General features: G+C 32.6%; 1 protein-coding gene across 1 annotated transcript; it reads right to left on the bottom strand.

The window, feature by feature from the left end:
* Positions 1-9,792: 9,792 nt before the first annotated feature.
* LOC117912184 (putative receptor-like protein kinase At4g00960) lies at positions 9,793-13,209 on the bottom strand. Its single transcript, XM_034826684.1, has 8 exons — positions 13,125-13,209; positions 12,423-13,039; positions 11,509-11,625; positions 11,291-11,403; positions 11,009-11,219; positions 10,641-10,878; positions 10,279-10,426; positions 9,793-10,179 (listed from the first exon to the last, which is right to left on the bottom strand). The coding sequence occupies exons 2-8, from the start codon at positions 12,865-12,867 to the stop codon at positions 9,868-9,870; spliced, it is 1,584 nt and encodes a 527-aa protein (XP_034682575.1). The 5' UTR covers positions 12,868-13,039; positions 13,125-13,209; the 3' UTR covers positions 9,793-9,867.
* Positions 13,210-13,802: the final 593 nt, after the last annotated feature.

Raw genomic sequence — 13,802 nt, 5'->3', positions numbered from 1 at the left:
ATTTTTGGTGACAAAGGCAAGTTAGCTAAATAGGCTACCCTTAAGGTCATTATGAACACCAAGCTAGGCTTATATGTTCTTAGAAACCTTATCAAATTCCTTTAGGATGACTATTGGGATTTCTCAAAGACCAAAAGAGTGTTCATATGAGAGTCAAAGGATAGGTTCTTTTTTATAAAAAAAAAAAGAAAAGAAAAGAAAAAGAAAAACAACAACACCACCAAATAAGGAAAGTTTAAGAAAATGAACGAAAAAAAAAAAAACAAACTTTTAGATAGTAATTCCTTTATGGCTTATGGGACATTGGAAAATGATTACCTACGAAAAAAGAAAGTACACATCATACTCTCATTATTGAATATAAAGTGGATGGATTCAAAGCTCACTATCTATAATTCTTTATAAGGTTTTCAATGAGAGTGAAGATTACATGATGGGGATGTGCTTACCTTAACTTCATTTGCAACCTTAACTTCATTACAACTTTTCCAAGTGTTGAGAATAATCAAATCTCACTAAAAGGAAAAATAACATAACACTAATCAAATATTTGGTTTCTAATGTCAAAACAAATTAATCTAAATAAGGTCGAAATATTGGTTAAGTTAGGGTCATTATACATAATAATTTTGAAGGATCTTCCAATCTGTGAATTCTTTATAGATGACAAAATGACCAAGAGGTCATTTACTATTAAAGGATGTACAGACAAGGAATGTTTGGATTTAGTTCACATTGACTTGTGTAAACCTTTTTGTGTTCATATTCAAAGAGGGTATGAGTATTGGGTATATTTACATAATGCATATGAAATTCAATGCCTTGGATAAATTTGTAAAATTTAAGGTAGAATAAAAAAATCAATTAGGTGAACATATCAAGGCATTTTAATTTGAGTTAGGCGGTGTGTATATGTCTAGTAAGTTTGATTCTCTTTTTAAGGATCATGGGACTATGTCCAATTGAGTGTACTTGAGGATTCGTTGCAAATGAAGTAGTAGAAAGAAGAAATTGAACTTTGATGGACATAGTGAGATCGATGATAAGTTTTTCATCACTTCCCATATCCTTTTTGGGATATGTTTTAGATACAGTGTCTTATCTCTTTTACTTAAGACGTTCAAGTCATTACTTTTAACTCTTAGAGAAATGTGGACAAGTCTTAAACTTAGTTTGCAATATTTTCGCATGTTGGGTTGTCCAGCACATGTGTTGAAATCGAAGGTAAACAAATTGAAAGTAAGGTAAGGGGTATATTAGTCCATAGGTTATCTAAGAGGAGCTTGTAGGCTACTACTTTTATAGTCAAGATGATAATAAGGTATTTATTGGTACAAATGTCCACTTGTATAAGAAAACTATATCATAAGTAATAACAGAAAGAATATATAAACTAGAGAAAACTAGAAGATAATCTTACATTTGCACTAAATTTATGATTAGCCAACCCATTCATTCCATTCTTCCAAAGAGAAAGCAATAGCCTCTATTTCTTTTCCTCACAAGTGTGTAAGCACTCTACACATATGTTTTATTTTTCCCATATTTAGTTAGATACATGAGCACTTTCTAAATTTATTTTATATATATATATATAAAGAGAGAGAGAGATTTATTAAAAACATAGTCATTCCTATAGTTAAGAATTAGAACTTTGAGATTTACAATTTAATAATACTTTGAGATTCACACCAAAAAAGAAGACAAAAAAAAACACAGAGCAAAACAAAAAAGATCAAAATGATTTATATTTCAACAAATGAAAAGTATGATAATGATGGGAAAGTACTTCTATTTTATTATAAACAAGAAATCCACATTGGATCATGACCTTAAAAAGAATAGCGGTAACACCCCAAAATTTAATCTAGGGGTAAAATAGTAATTTATAAAGTAATTAAGTAATTAATTAAATTCATTAAAGGTGAAAGAGTCCTTTTACAATTAAAAGTCCTAGGTATAAATTGAACTTTTCGTCTTATCTTCTTCATTCAGAAAACCCTATCACCCAAAAGTAGAGAATTGGAGATCGTATGGCTCAAAGGTTAGAGATTCAGAGTTGAAGTTCAGGTTTTTCCAGGTAAGATTCTAACCCTAAATTAATATATTATATTCGTTAGTTAGTTCTGAACATGCTAGTTTTTCTTTGAAAAAAAAAATTAGATTAGGGTTAGTTATTTTTTAGTTAATTTTTTAAATTTGTTTTGATATGACAATATTGGAAATTTAGGATTATTGGTGGTTTTATTGTTAGAAATTGGGAAATCTTAAGTTTTTGAAAAAATAAATAAATAAAAATGATTCTTTGGAAGATTTTGATTTAGGCTAGGGTTAACCTATTTAAAACTTTTAGGCCAAAATATTGAAATTAGGAATATAGATTGTTCTATTAATGAAAATAGGTAAATTCAAAATTCTTAGATGAATAGATCTAAGTAATGATTTTTTTTAAAAATAAATAAAAATAAATGAGTAAATAAATATATTGTTATATGTGGCTTAGGGGATTAGAAAATATTAGGAAAAAAAAAAGAGAAAGAAAGAGAATGCGTGTGCAGAGGAGGAAGTTTTTTTTAAAAAAAAAAAATAAGAAGAAGAAGAAGAAGAAGAAGAAGAAGAAGAATGCGTGCTTGTGGAAGATGAAGAATGGTGAAAAGAAAAAAAAATAGTAATATTAATAATAAAGGAAGATGTATATGGATGGTGTTTGGTGATTATCTATATTATTATGTTAGCAATAATTGAAAATTATTGAGGATACAGTTTATGTTTAGTGAAAAAAAAAAAAAAACTAAAAGTGAGAGAATAGAAGTTATCAATATAATTATACTAATGATGAGTGCAAGTTAATAAGTAGCATAAAATTTAACTAGTAGAACAAATTGTAGTTTAATTAAATTATGTTGTGTCCTAAGAAATAAATTGAAAATAAAATTTAAGTTTTAAATGAATTAGAAATTTATTAATTTTTCTAAAATAGGAATATATTTATCTTTCATAATTAAAAACATTTATTTGAACACCTAAAATTTTAGGATTGTCAAACCTATAATTTTAGATAAATAGTAATGGTTATTTCTCTTATACTTTGTTAGGTGAAGAGTAGATTTTCCAAAATTATTTTTCTCCTAAGTTTTTGAGGACTTCTTTTAAGGTAAGGGAAATTAATGCATTTTTTTCCTTTTTTAGAAACAAATTTTTATATACATCATTTGGAAACGTTTTGAGTTATTATTCATTTTATGCATGGATCAAACATGTTTTGCATGAAAAGTATGTTAGAACCTTACATTTTGTTTACAATAGAGAAATGTGGAGATATTATGTTTTGCAAATTTGAATAATTGAAATAAGTGTTTGACTCTGGTTTGTTTGACCCTTGTCAACGAAATATAATAGTTGACTTTTGACTTTTTGGCCCTTGTCAACGGGATATAATAGTTGACATTTACATTTCTTGGTAGGGAATGTAATTGATTTGGACCCCAGCCTGTAGGGGTTTGGTTAGAGGTTACTAGTACTAGTAGTGTTTGGTTCTGTCCACCTGAAAAGAACAATTTGAGGCTAGCCACCTATTTGAGAAGTCCCACCTAACTGGGCACCATTTGATGATGATAACTAGAGTAAATAAATGATTTGAATGTTTTGACTGAATTTGATATGAAATTGTTTGAATCAGAAATGAAAGTGTACAATTAAAAGTTTTGAATGTATTGGAAAAACTGACTCAAAGGTTTATGAAAATAATTAGTTATAATATCTCCTATTTTGCAAGTGAACATGAAATATTTGATCCATGAAATTGTATTAATGTTCTTTATTGGGCTTTGAGCTCATTCCTATTTGTTGATTACTTTTCAAGTACCCTTAGTTCGGGTGAGGAGTGATGGCTAGGTCGAGGAATGGTCATCATTAGGATTTTGCTTAGGATGTTATTTTTGGACATTGTTAGCTTATAAGTTTATGTTTATTTGGATTATTTGGTTTTTGGAAGCTATTTAGATATTGAACTTTTAAATTTTTTTATGATAGTTTGAAGTTGAGTTTTGGAGATTATGAAAATTTTTGTTAGCACTTGAATTGTTTGAGTTTGCAATCTATTTGGATAATGGATTTTGGTTGTTGGATGCTTAGTTTTAAAGTTAAGTTTTGAAGATTTTAGAATTTTGTTCCACTACTCTGAACAGGTATTTGGCAATTGGTAACTTCCAATTACAAGATAATTGTTTGGGTCAGGTTACACTTTAAGCCTTCGGGTTTGAGGTGTGAAATGACTGTCACACCCTTGGAGTGGGTCTTGGGGCGTGATAGAGTGGTATCAAAGCACTAGGTTGTGATCTTGATGGGAACTTGCTTAGTTTACCTTTGGGAATAGATGAGTGACGCATTAGTTTAAGTTTCAACTTCATCTAGTCTGATTCTTTTTATTCCTTATAATTTTGATTTGCTTATTTGGCTTCTTAGCGACTAATTTAGTTATATCTTTTGCTTGTTTGTTGGGTATGCCGATTGATAACATGGACTTTGATTTATTTGTTGCTACTCCTTTGGGAGATTTTTTTGTGGTTAATAAAATACTTAGAGATTGTTGTGTGATGATTGGGTATAGAGAGATGACAGTTGACTTAGTACTTCTTGACCTCCAGGATTTTGATGTGATTTTAGGGATAGATTGGTTAGCTTCATACCATGCATCTGTTGATTGTTTTAGGAAAAAAGTGACGTTTAGCATTCCTGGTCAGCCTGATTTTAGTTTTGGGGGGAAGCATATGGATAAACCATTGCGTATGATCTTAGCCTTGCGAGCTAGTTCTTTGCTTAGGAAAGGTTGTCAAGGTTTTTTAGCTTATGTTGTGAATGAGGAAAATGATATAAAGTTGGAAAACATACCCATTGTATGGAACTATCCTGATGTCTTTCCAGATGACCTACCTGGCTTGCCACCAAAGAGATAGGTGGAGTTCACCATTGATTTGGAACCAAGGTCGGCTCCTATCTCTAAGGCCCCTTATAGGATGGAACCTATGGAGCTTAAGGAGTTGAAGATTCAACTTCAGGAGTTGTTATATAAGGGCTTCATTAGGCCTAGCGTTTCACCTTGGGGAACACCTGTTTTATTTGTAAAGAATAAGGATGGATCTATGAGACTCTGCATTAATTATAGAGAGTTGAATAAAGTGATGGTGAGGAACAAGTATGCCCTCCTCGGATTGATGATTTGTTTGATCAACTTCGGGGTGCATGTGTGTTCACTAAGATTGATCTTTGGTCTGGTTATCATCAGTTAAGGGTTAGAAGTAAAGATGTACCCAAGATTGCTTTTCGAACTAGATATGGGCATTATGAGTTTTAATGTTATGTTTTTTGGTTTGACTAATGCACCTGCTGCTTTTATGGACTTAATGAATAGGGTATTCAAGCCCTATCTATATCAGTTTGTGATGGTTTTTATAGATGATATTTTGGTGTACTCAAAGAGTAGGGAGGAGCATGAAAGCCATTTGAGTATTGTATTGCAGACTCTCAAAGATAAGCAATTGTATGCTAAACTAAAGAAGTGAGAGTTCTAGTTAGACAAAGTCTCTTTCCTTGGGCATATGGTGACCAAGGATGGCATCTTTGTTGACCCTAGAAAGGTAGTTGTTGTGTCAAATTGGAGGGGACCTAATACTGTGATCGAGATTCGAAGTTTCTTAGGACTGACTAGTTATTATAGGCGGTTTATTGAGAGGTTCTCTAAGATCGCCCTACCTCTGACCAGGTTGACTCAAAAAGGGGTTAAGTTTGAGTGGTCTAATGATTGTGAACATAGTTTCCAAGAGTTAAAGAACATATTAGTGACAACTCCTATTTTGACTATCCCTTCAGGCTCATGAGGGTTTGTGGTGTATAGTGATGCTTCTCGTCAGGGTTTGGGTTGTGTTCTTATGCAAAATGGGAAAGTTGTAGCTTATGCTTCAAAATAGTTGAAGCCTTATGAACGAAATTATTCTACTCATGATTGGAAGCTAGCTGTAGTGGTTTTTGCTCTTAAGATCTGGAGAGGTTTTCTTTTTGGTGAAACTTGTGAGAGATTCACAGATCATAAGAATTTGAAGTATTTATTTTCCCAAAAAGAATTGAACATGAGACAGAAGAGGTGGATTGAACTACTTAAAGACTATGATTGCATTATTCAGTATCACCCAGGAAAGGCGAATGTTGTGGTCGGTGCCTTAAGCAGGAAATCTATTAGTTCCTTAGCAGCTATTAGAGGTTTTCAGAGGCAGTTATTGGAATATTTGAGGAGTTTACAAGTCCATATAAGAGTTTTGGACTTGGGAGCTCTTGCAGCGAACTTTAGAGTGCAACCAAACTTGGTTGGGAGAATTAAGACCCTTAAAAAGAATGATATGCAATTAGTGCAGCTTATGGAGGAAGTTAAAAAGGGTAGTAAGCCTGACTTTGTCTTATTAGATGATGGGATGGGATTTTGAGATTTGGGACTAGACTTTGTGTCTCAAATGATGGAGATTTAAGGAGAGAGCTATTAGAGGAAGCTCATTGTTCTAAGTTTGGAATCCACCTAGGAGGGACGAAGATGTATAGATTTTTGAAGCAAAATTATTGGTGGCCAGGTATGAAGAGGGATATTGCAAGATTTGTGGCTCAATATTTGGTGCGCCAACAGGTGAAAGTTGAGCATCAATGACCAGTAGGATCATTACAACCACTTTTTATTCCTGAATGGAAATGGGAACATATTACCATGGACTTTGTGACAGGGTTGCCAAGAACCTTAAGGGGTAATAATCTTATTTGAGTAATTGTGGATTGACTAACAAAGTCTGCTCATTTTCTGCCTATGAAAGTCAATTTTTCTATGGATCGCTTAGCTTCTCTTTATATTAAGGAGATTGTGAGAATGCATAGTGTACCTATTTCTATAGCATCTGACAGAGATCCTCATTTCACTTCTAGATTTTGGCATAGTTTACAAAAAGCATTAGGTACTAAGTTGAGTTTTAGTACTGCTTTTCATCCTCAAATTGATGGTCTATCAGAGAGGGTAATTCAAGTCTTGGAAGATTTGTTGAGAACTTATGCCTTGGACCTAAAAGGTAATTGGGATGATTATTTGCCCTTAGTGGAGTTGCCTATAATAATAGCTTTCAAGCTAGCATTAGAATGGTACCTTTTGAGTCGTTATATGTATGAGATGTTGATCTCTTGTTTGTTGGGATGATGTTAGAGAAAAGAAACTTTGGGGCCTGAACTTGTGCAGTTGACTGTTGAAAAGGTTTTTTAATTAAAGAAACATTGAAAGCAGTACAAAGTAGACAGAAGAGTTATGCTGATAATTGCAAACGAGATTTGGAGTTTGAGGTGGGTGATCATGTTTCTTGAAAGTTTCACTTATGAAGTCTATAATGAGATTTGGAAGAAAAGAAAACTCAGTCCTCATTTTGTGGGACCATTTGAGTATTAGAAAGAGTAGCCCTTTGGCTTATAAAGTGGCCTTACCCCCAACTCTATCTAAGATTCATAATATATTCCATGTTTCGACTTTGAGGAAATATATTTATGATCCCTTTCATGTTGTGGAGTTGGAGCCTATTCAAATTTCTGAGGACTTGACCTATGAAGAGGTGCCCATTCATATTGTGGATGTGATGGACAAGTACTACGTCATGTTGTTGTCAAGTTAGTAAAAATCCAATGGAGCAATCACAGTATTCGAGAAGCCACTTGGGAATTAGAAGAGGAGATGAGAGAAAAGCACCTACATCTTTTTCAAGACTTAGGTATGCCAAGTTTAGAGGACTAAACTTTTTTAAGGAGTGGAGGAGGTAACACCCCAAAATTTAATCTAGGGCAAATAGTAATTTATAAAGTAATTAAGTAATTAATTAAATTCATTAAGGATGAAAGTCCTTTTACAATTAAAAGTCCTAGGTATAAATTGGATTTTTCCTCTTGTCTTCTTCATTTAGAAAACCTTATGACCTAAAAGTAGAGAATTGGAGATCGTATGGCTCAAAGGTTAGAGATTAAGAGTTGAAGTTCAAGTTTTTCCAAGTAAGATTCTAACCCTAAATTAATATATTATATTTGTTAGTTAGTTCTGAACAGCTAGTTATTCTTTGAAAAAAAAATAATTTAGATTAGGGTTAGTTATTTTTTAAAAATTTGTTTTAATATCAAAATATTGGAAATTTAGGATTATTGGTGGTTTTATTGTTAGAAATTGGGAAATTTTAAGATTTTGAAAAAAAAAATGATTCTCTGGAATAGATCTAAGTAATGATTTTTTTTTAAATAAAAATAAATGAGTAAATAAATATATTGTTATATGTGGCTTAAGGGATTAGAAAATATTAGGGAAAAAAAGAGAAAGAAAGAGAACGCGTGTGCACTGGATGAAGTTTTTTTTTTTAAAAAAAAATGCATGCTTGTGGAAGATGAAGAATGGTGAAAAGAAAAAAAATATATAGTAATATTAATAATAAAGGAAGATGTGTACGGATGGTGTTGGTGGTTATATATATTATTATGTTTAGCAATAATGGAAAATTATTGGAGATACAGTTTATGTTTAGTGGGGAAAAAAAAACTGAAAGTGAGAGAATAAATGTTATCAATATTATTATACTAATGATGATGTAAGTTAATAAGTAGCATAAAATTTAATTAGTAGAATAAATTGTAGTTTAATTAAATTATGTTGTGTCCTAAGAAATAAATTGAAATAAAATTTAAGTTTTATATGAATTAGAAATTTATTAATTTTTCTAAAATAGGAATAGATTAAATTATCTTTCATAATTAAAAACATTAATTTGAATACCTAAAATTTTAGGATTGTCAACCTATAATTTTAATAAATAGTAATGTTATTCTCTTATACTTTGTTAGGTAAGAGTATATTTCCAGAATTATTTTCTTCTAAGTTTTGAGGACTTCTTTTGAGGTAAGGGAAATTAATGCAGTTGTTGTTTTTTTTTTTTTAGAAACAAATTTTTATATACATCATTTCAAAACGTTTTGAGTTATTATTCATTTTATGGATGGATCAAACATGTTTTGTATGAAAAGTATGTTAGAACCTTACATTTTGTTTACAATAGAGAAACGTGGAGAGATTATGCTTTGCAAATTTGAATAATTAAAATAAGTGTTTGACTTTGGTTTGTTTGGCCTTTGTTAACGGGATATAAAGATTTGAATGTTTTGACTAAATTTGATATGAAATTATTTGAATTAGAAATGAAATTGTACAGTTAAAAGTTTTGAATGTATTGGCAAAACTGACTCAAAGGTTTATGAAAATAATTAGTTATAATATCTCCTATTTTGCAAGTGAACATGAAATATTTGATCCATGAAATTGTATTAATGTTCCTTATTGGGCTTTGAGCTCATTCCTATTTGTTGATTACTTTTCAGGTACCCTTAGTTCGGGTGAGGAGTGATGGCTAGGTCGGGGAATGGTCATCATTAGGATTTTGCTTAGGATGTTATTTTTGGACATTGTTAACTTATAAGTTTATGTTCATTTGGATTATTTGATTTTTGGAAGCTATTTAGATATTGAACTTTAAAATTTTTTAGTTGGTAACTTATAGTTACAAGATAATTGTTTAGGTCAGGTTACACTTTAAGCCTTCGGGTTTGAGGTGTGAAATGACCGTCACGCCCTTGGAGTGGGTCTTGGGGCGTGACAGTACCTTTATGAAGAGAACTTTGAATTGTATTGACCTTTCCATGCTAAGATGTTTGTAAAAGATCAATATCAAATAAATAATACAAAAGGACATATCTACAATTAATTGCAATATATATGATGACTAGTTACAATATATCTAACGATCTTACACAAATTGGAATTTATCGAGGATATAAATCAGTAATTGAAACTTCATTCACCGTAAAGTGGGTTGAGATTCTCATTTGAGAACTATGCCCCGCTATCTGTGTGCTACTTTGCATTAAAAATCCAGGTCGTGAGGGATTGGGAAGAGGGAGATAATAGCTGTTGAGCATGGAAACAATCAATGCCATTGTTGGCCTATTAGCTACACTTTCTTGTACACATAGTAACCCAATGTGAAGGCATCTTATTATTTCATTTCTTAAATTAGTCCCCAAAATTGGATCGACAATATCTACAACCCTCCCTTCATTCCAATGTCTCCAAGCCTGCAAGAATTTATATATTAGAATATTGGTTAGTACTCTGGATTGTAATTTCCTTTTTCAGGCAATGAAGAAATGTATTCTGTCCATGTGCATACTTACATAGGTCACAAGGTGCTCTAACTCCTCTCCATTATCAAAACAAATCTTTTGGCCACTTACAATTTCTAGAATTAATACGCCAAAACTATATACATCCGACTTAGTAGAGAAGTGGCCTTGATGTGCATATTCTGGAGCCATATATCCACTGCATAACATGATGAATTAGACCTTAATTCAAATCCATTGCCAAAAGAGCTCTTGAAGGTAAAGTTATTTTCAAAGTACTCAATATATGTTCTTTTACATAGAAAAGATGTCTCTCTATTATGCATGCAAGAACTGTCCTATTTCTTAAGACAAATCATTTTCTTTAACATCATAATATTTAATATTCAATAGCTTTGGAATGATTTACTTACTAGGTTCCTGCAATTCGACTCGCATTAGCATGAGTTTGATCCATTGAAAACAACCTTGCCATACCAAAATCTGAAATTTTAGGATTCATATCTTCATCTAGAAGGATGTTGCTAGCTTTGAGATCACAATGGACTATTCGAAGACGAGAATCTTCATGTAAGTATAGAAGTCCACGTGCAATGCCTTTTATGATTCTATGACGCCTCTCCCAGTCCAAACATACCCTTTTAGCAGGATCTTGATGTCCATATGTACATACAATAACGTAGAGCTCAAATGAGTAGTGTTTACTATTTACAAGTCAATAGAAGCTTCGAATTAGAAATAGTTTCAATAAAAGAAAAAAAAAAAAAAAAAGGATTCTTACCAAAGATGAAGTGATCAAGGCTTGAATTGAGCAGGAACTCATAAATGAGAAGTCTCTCCTCTCCTTCTAGGCAAAAACCTAGGAGTCTAATCAAATTCCTATGTTGAAGTTTGGCCAATAGTAGAACTTCATTTTTAAACTCTGGTTCACCTTGATCTGTTTTCTTTGATAGCCTCTTCACCGCTATTTCTTGTCCATTTGAAAGTACTCCCTAAATATACATAAGATTAAGTCAAGATTGAAAGTGATAAGCTAATCTATGAGTTTGCAAATATATTTTACCTTGTAAACATCACCGAATCCACCCCTTCCAAGCATATTTGAAAAATTGTTTGTTGCAACTTTAATAGTACTTAAGTTGAATTGTAAGGATTCCACACTTATAATTTCATCATCTTCACAAAAAGGAACTATATCAATGAGAGTTTTGGTTGTACATTATGTAAGCTTAGTAACATTTAGAACATTAACTAGAGAAATGAGAAGCTTTATGAACTTACTTTCAACTTTCTCTTTGCGATTCCACCTCACAAGGAACCATATGAGAATGATAAGCACAACTATTACTGTAGGAACCGCCGTAGTCAGGACAATTCTGGATATCTTACTCCTCTTTCCTGCACGAATTTCACAATTGTTTTGTTGATTAAAATTTAATTACTACGATGCATGAATAGCAGTCCCTCCTTGCTGCTTTTATTCTAAATTCCTGATCAAATAGTGGATGGAGTTTAAGATATTGTACAGTGCAGGCAGCAAAAACTTGGGCACATATGTATTCATTGCCTTGATAAATTTAGAACAAGAGTGTTGATATCATAAAATTCATGTCTTGTTTATGCCATATGAGGGTCAATCTATAACTATTGTAAGCAAGTAAAGTCATCAACCAACTTTAAGTTTTTAAAAGAATTTTTATTAATTTTTGAATTTTAAAAGAATATACAACATTAAGTTTGTTAATATATAGCATTGGCTTTGAGAATGAAATGTAGAGAGGAAAGACTATTCCAGAAAATGACAATGGACTGAGGTTTTTTTAAAGCTTATTCCACCTCATCCTTGATAGAAACCTTTCTTTACCATAGTCACTCACAAGGACTCAAATCTGGCATACTAAACTTTTCTTTTACGTTTGTTTTTCTATTAATTATTTATTGCAACAACTTTAAAGAACATTGATTATATTGCATTAAATAATTAATTATTTAGATTTCAAATAAAAAAATATATCTCATACTTTATTAAATTATATCAATATATTAAAAAATGGGGAAAATATTAAAATATTAAAAGATTTTCTAAGATTTTTTTTTTTAAAAAATACATTTTTAATTTAATAATGTATTTTTTTTCTTCTACATTTCTATATAATGATAAAAAAAGATAATAAGAGAGAAGAAAAATTAATTACCAGGAGGGATGGTTGGTGGCTGCGAAGATGAAGTCGCAGGAGGAGACGATGGCACTGTCGTTCCATTGGTTTCGAAAAAGGGGCCTGATTCATATCTTATAGTGCAACTCGGTGCAAGAACTCTTCCACCCTCCCTCCCGCCACAGCACGTTGGAATATCACCTAATGCATTTCTCAAGCAAACATTACAGAAATGTTGAGATATATCTGGAGTGCACTGCACCAATCCATACAAGTTCCTGAAATCTGTTACTTTCACTTCTTCAATAGCAAACATGTCCTGAGGAGATCCTGAGACGGCTCTTGTCACCAGCCTGTCCATCAAATCTCCCAAAATCCTAATAAACTCATCCGAGTCTGAGCGGATAGCAGTTGGACTCTGTGCAGACGCTCTAGGCCTTTGTTCCATGTAGGAGAATATGGCACGGTTGGCGTACCGCACCATGCACACATCAAACCATATGATTGCCTCTTTCTGGTTTGGGCACCGATTTACTAGGTCCTCACTGGCAGCCTTGACACAATCTTGGCATAGCTGGGGTTTGGTGTCCCCTCTGCATAGGAAGATGCCATAAACCCTGTCATCAGGGCTCAGGCCGGCAGTGGTGTTGTAAAACCTGTCGGGGCGGCTAGCATTAGCAGACAGAGAAGAGAGGACGATGTTAAGGCTAGTGGAGTATGTGCTGTTGGCGCTGTACTTACCTGAATCTACACACGCATGTTTTTTGAAAGTGAATAGCACTTGAGCAGTACCGAGTGAAAGGTGAATGGTGATGGCACAAAGGAAGAAGAGGATATTACAAAACCGGCCCATTTATGCCATGGCATGATTTCATGAAAGGCAATTTATAGTTTGTTTCTGATGAGAATGGCCCCAGTTTTCCACGTAAACCCTGGTTTGGTAGGTGAAGGTCTTAGTATGGTTGAGTCTTTTACCGAAGACACACGGTGTTGTGGAAAGTTTCAAAGAAAGCTACTAGGGTTGTGTTGTCAGTCAAAAGGCTCTCACATGTTTTAGGTCAGGAATATTCTATGCCTCCGCGCCTTTGAAAGGCTGTCAAGTCTGACTCTAAATTTGGTGCGTTGAATTGGTGTAAAATCTGCAAATTGGGATTGAAAGCTCAAGGAAGCTGCCCTTCTTTCTTTACTTAATAAAATATACCTTGTTGAAATCAAAACCCTCGTGATTATAAATTCTCATATATATATTTCTAAATTCAATATTTTCTTTCACATAATTTTTTTTCAAATTTATTTCATTTCTTTTTAGAGCATAATGTCATAGGATGCTTCAAATGACACTCTCCATGGCCTTATATAAAGCCTAGGAAGCTTCTGGACACTCCTGGAGCCATCTGCACTTAGTCATTAGTGGGAAGG

Source organism: Vitis riparia, chromosome 4 (assembly GCF_004353265.1).
Source record: "Vitis riparia cultivar Riparia Gloire de Montpellier isolate 1030 chromosome 4, EGFV_Vit.rip_1.0, whole genome shotgun sequence".
Classification (NCBI taxonomy): Eukaryota; Viridiplantae; Streptophyta; class Magnoliopsida; order Vitales; family Vitaceae; genus Vitis; species Vitis riparia.
This window is presented reverse-complemented; position numbering and strand designations above follow the sequence as displayed.

What these genes read in the sequence shown, in the direction of transcription:
- LOC117912184 (XM_034826684.1), bottom strand. Translation starts at nt 12,867, where the DNA reads ATGGTGCGGTACGCCAACCGTGCCATATTCTCCTACATGGAACAAAGG. An exon ending in GATTCGGTGATGTTTACAAG is followed by an intron (nt 11,220 to 11,290) that starts GTAAAATATATT and finishes ATGTATATTTAG; the next exon opens with GGAGTACTTTCAAATGGACA. An exon ending in TAGAGCACCTTGTGACCTAT is followed by an intron (nt 10,180 to 10,278) that starts GTAAGTATGCAC and finishes AAATTCTTGCAG; the next exon opens with GCTTGGAGACATTGGAATGA.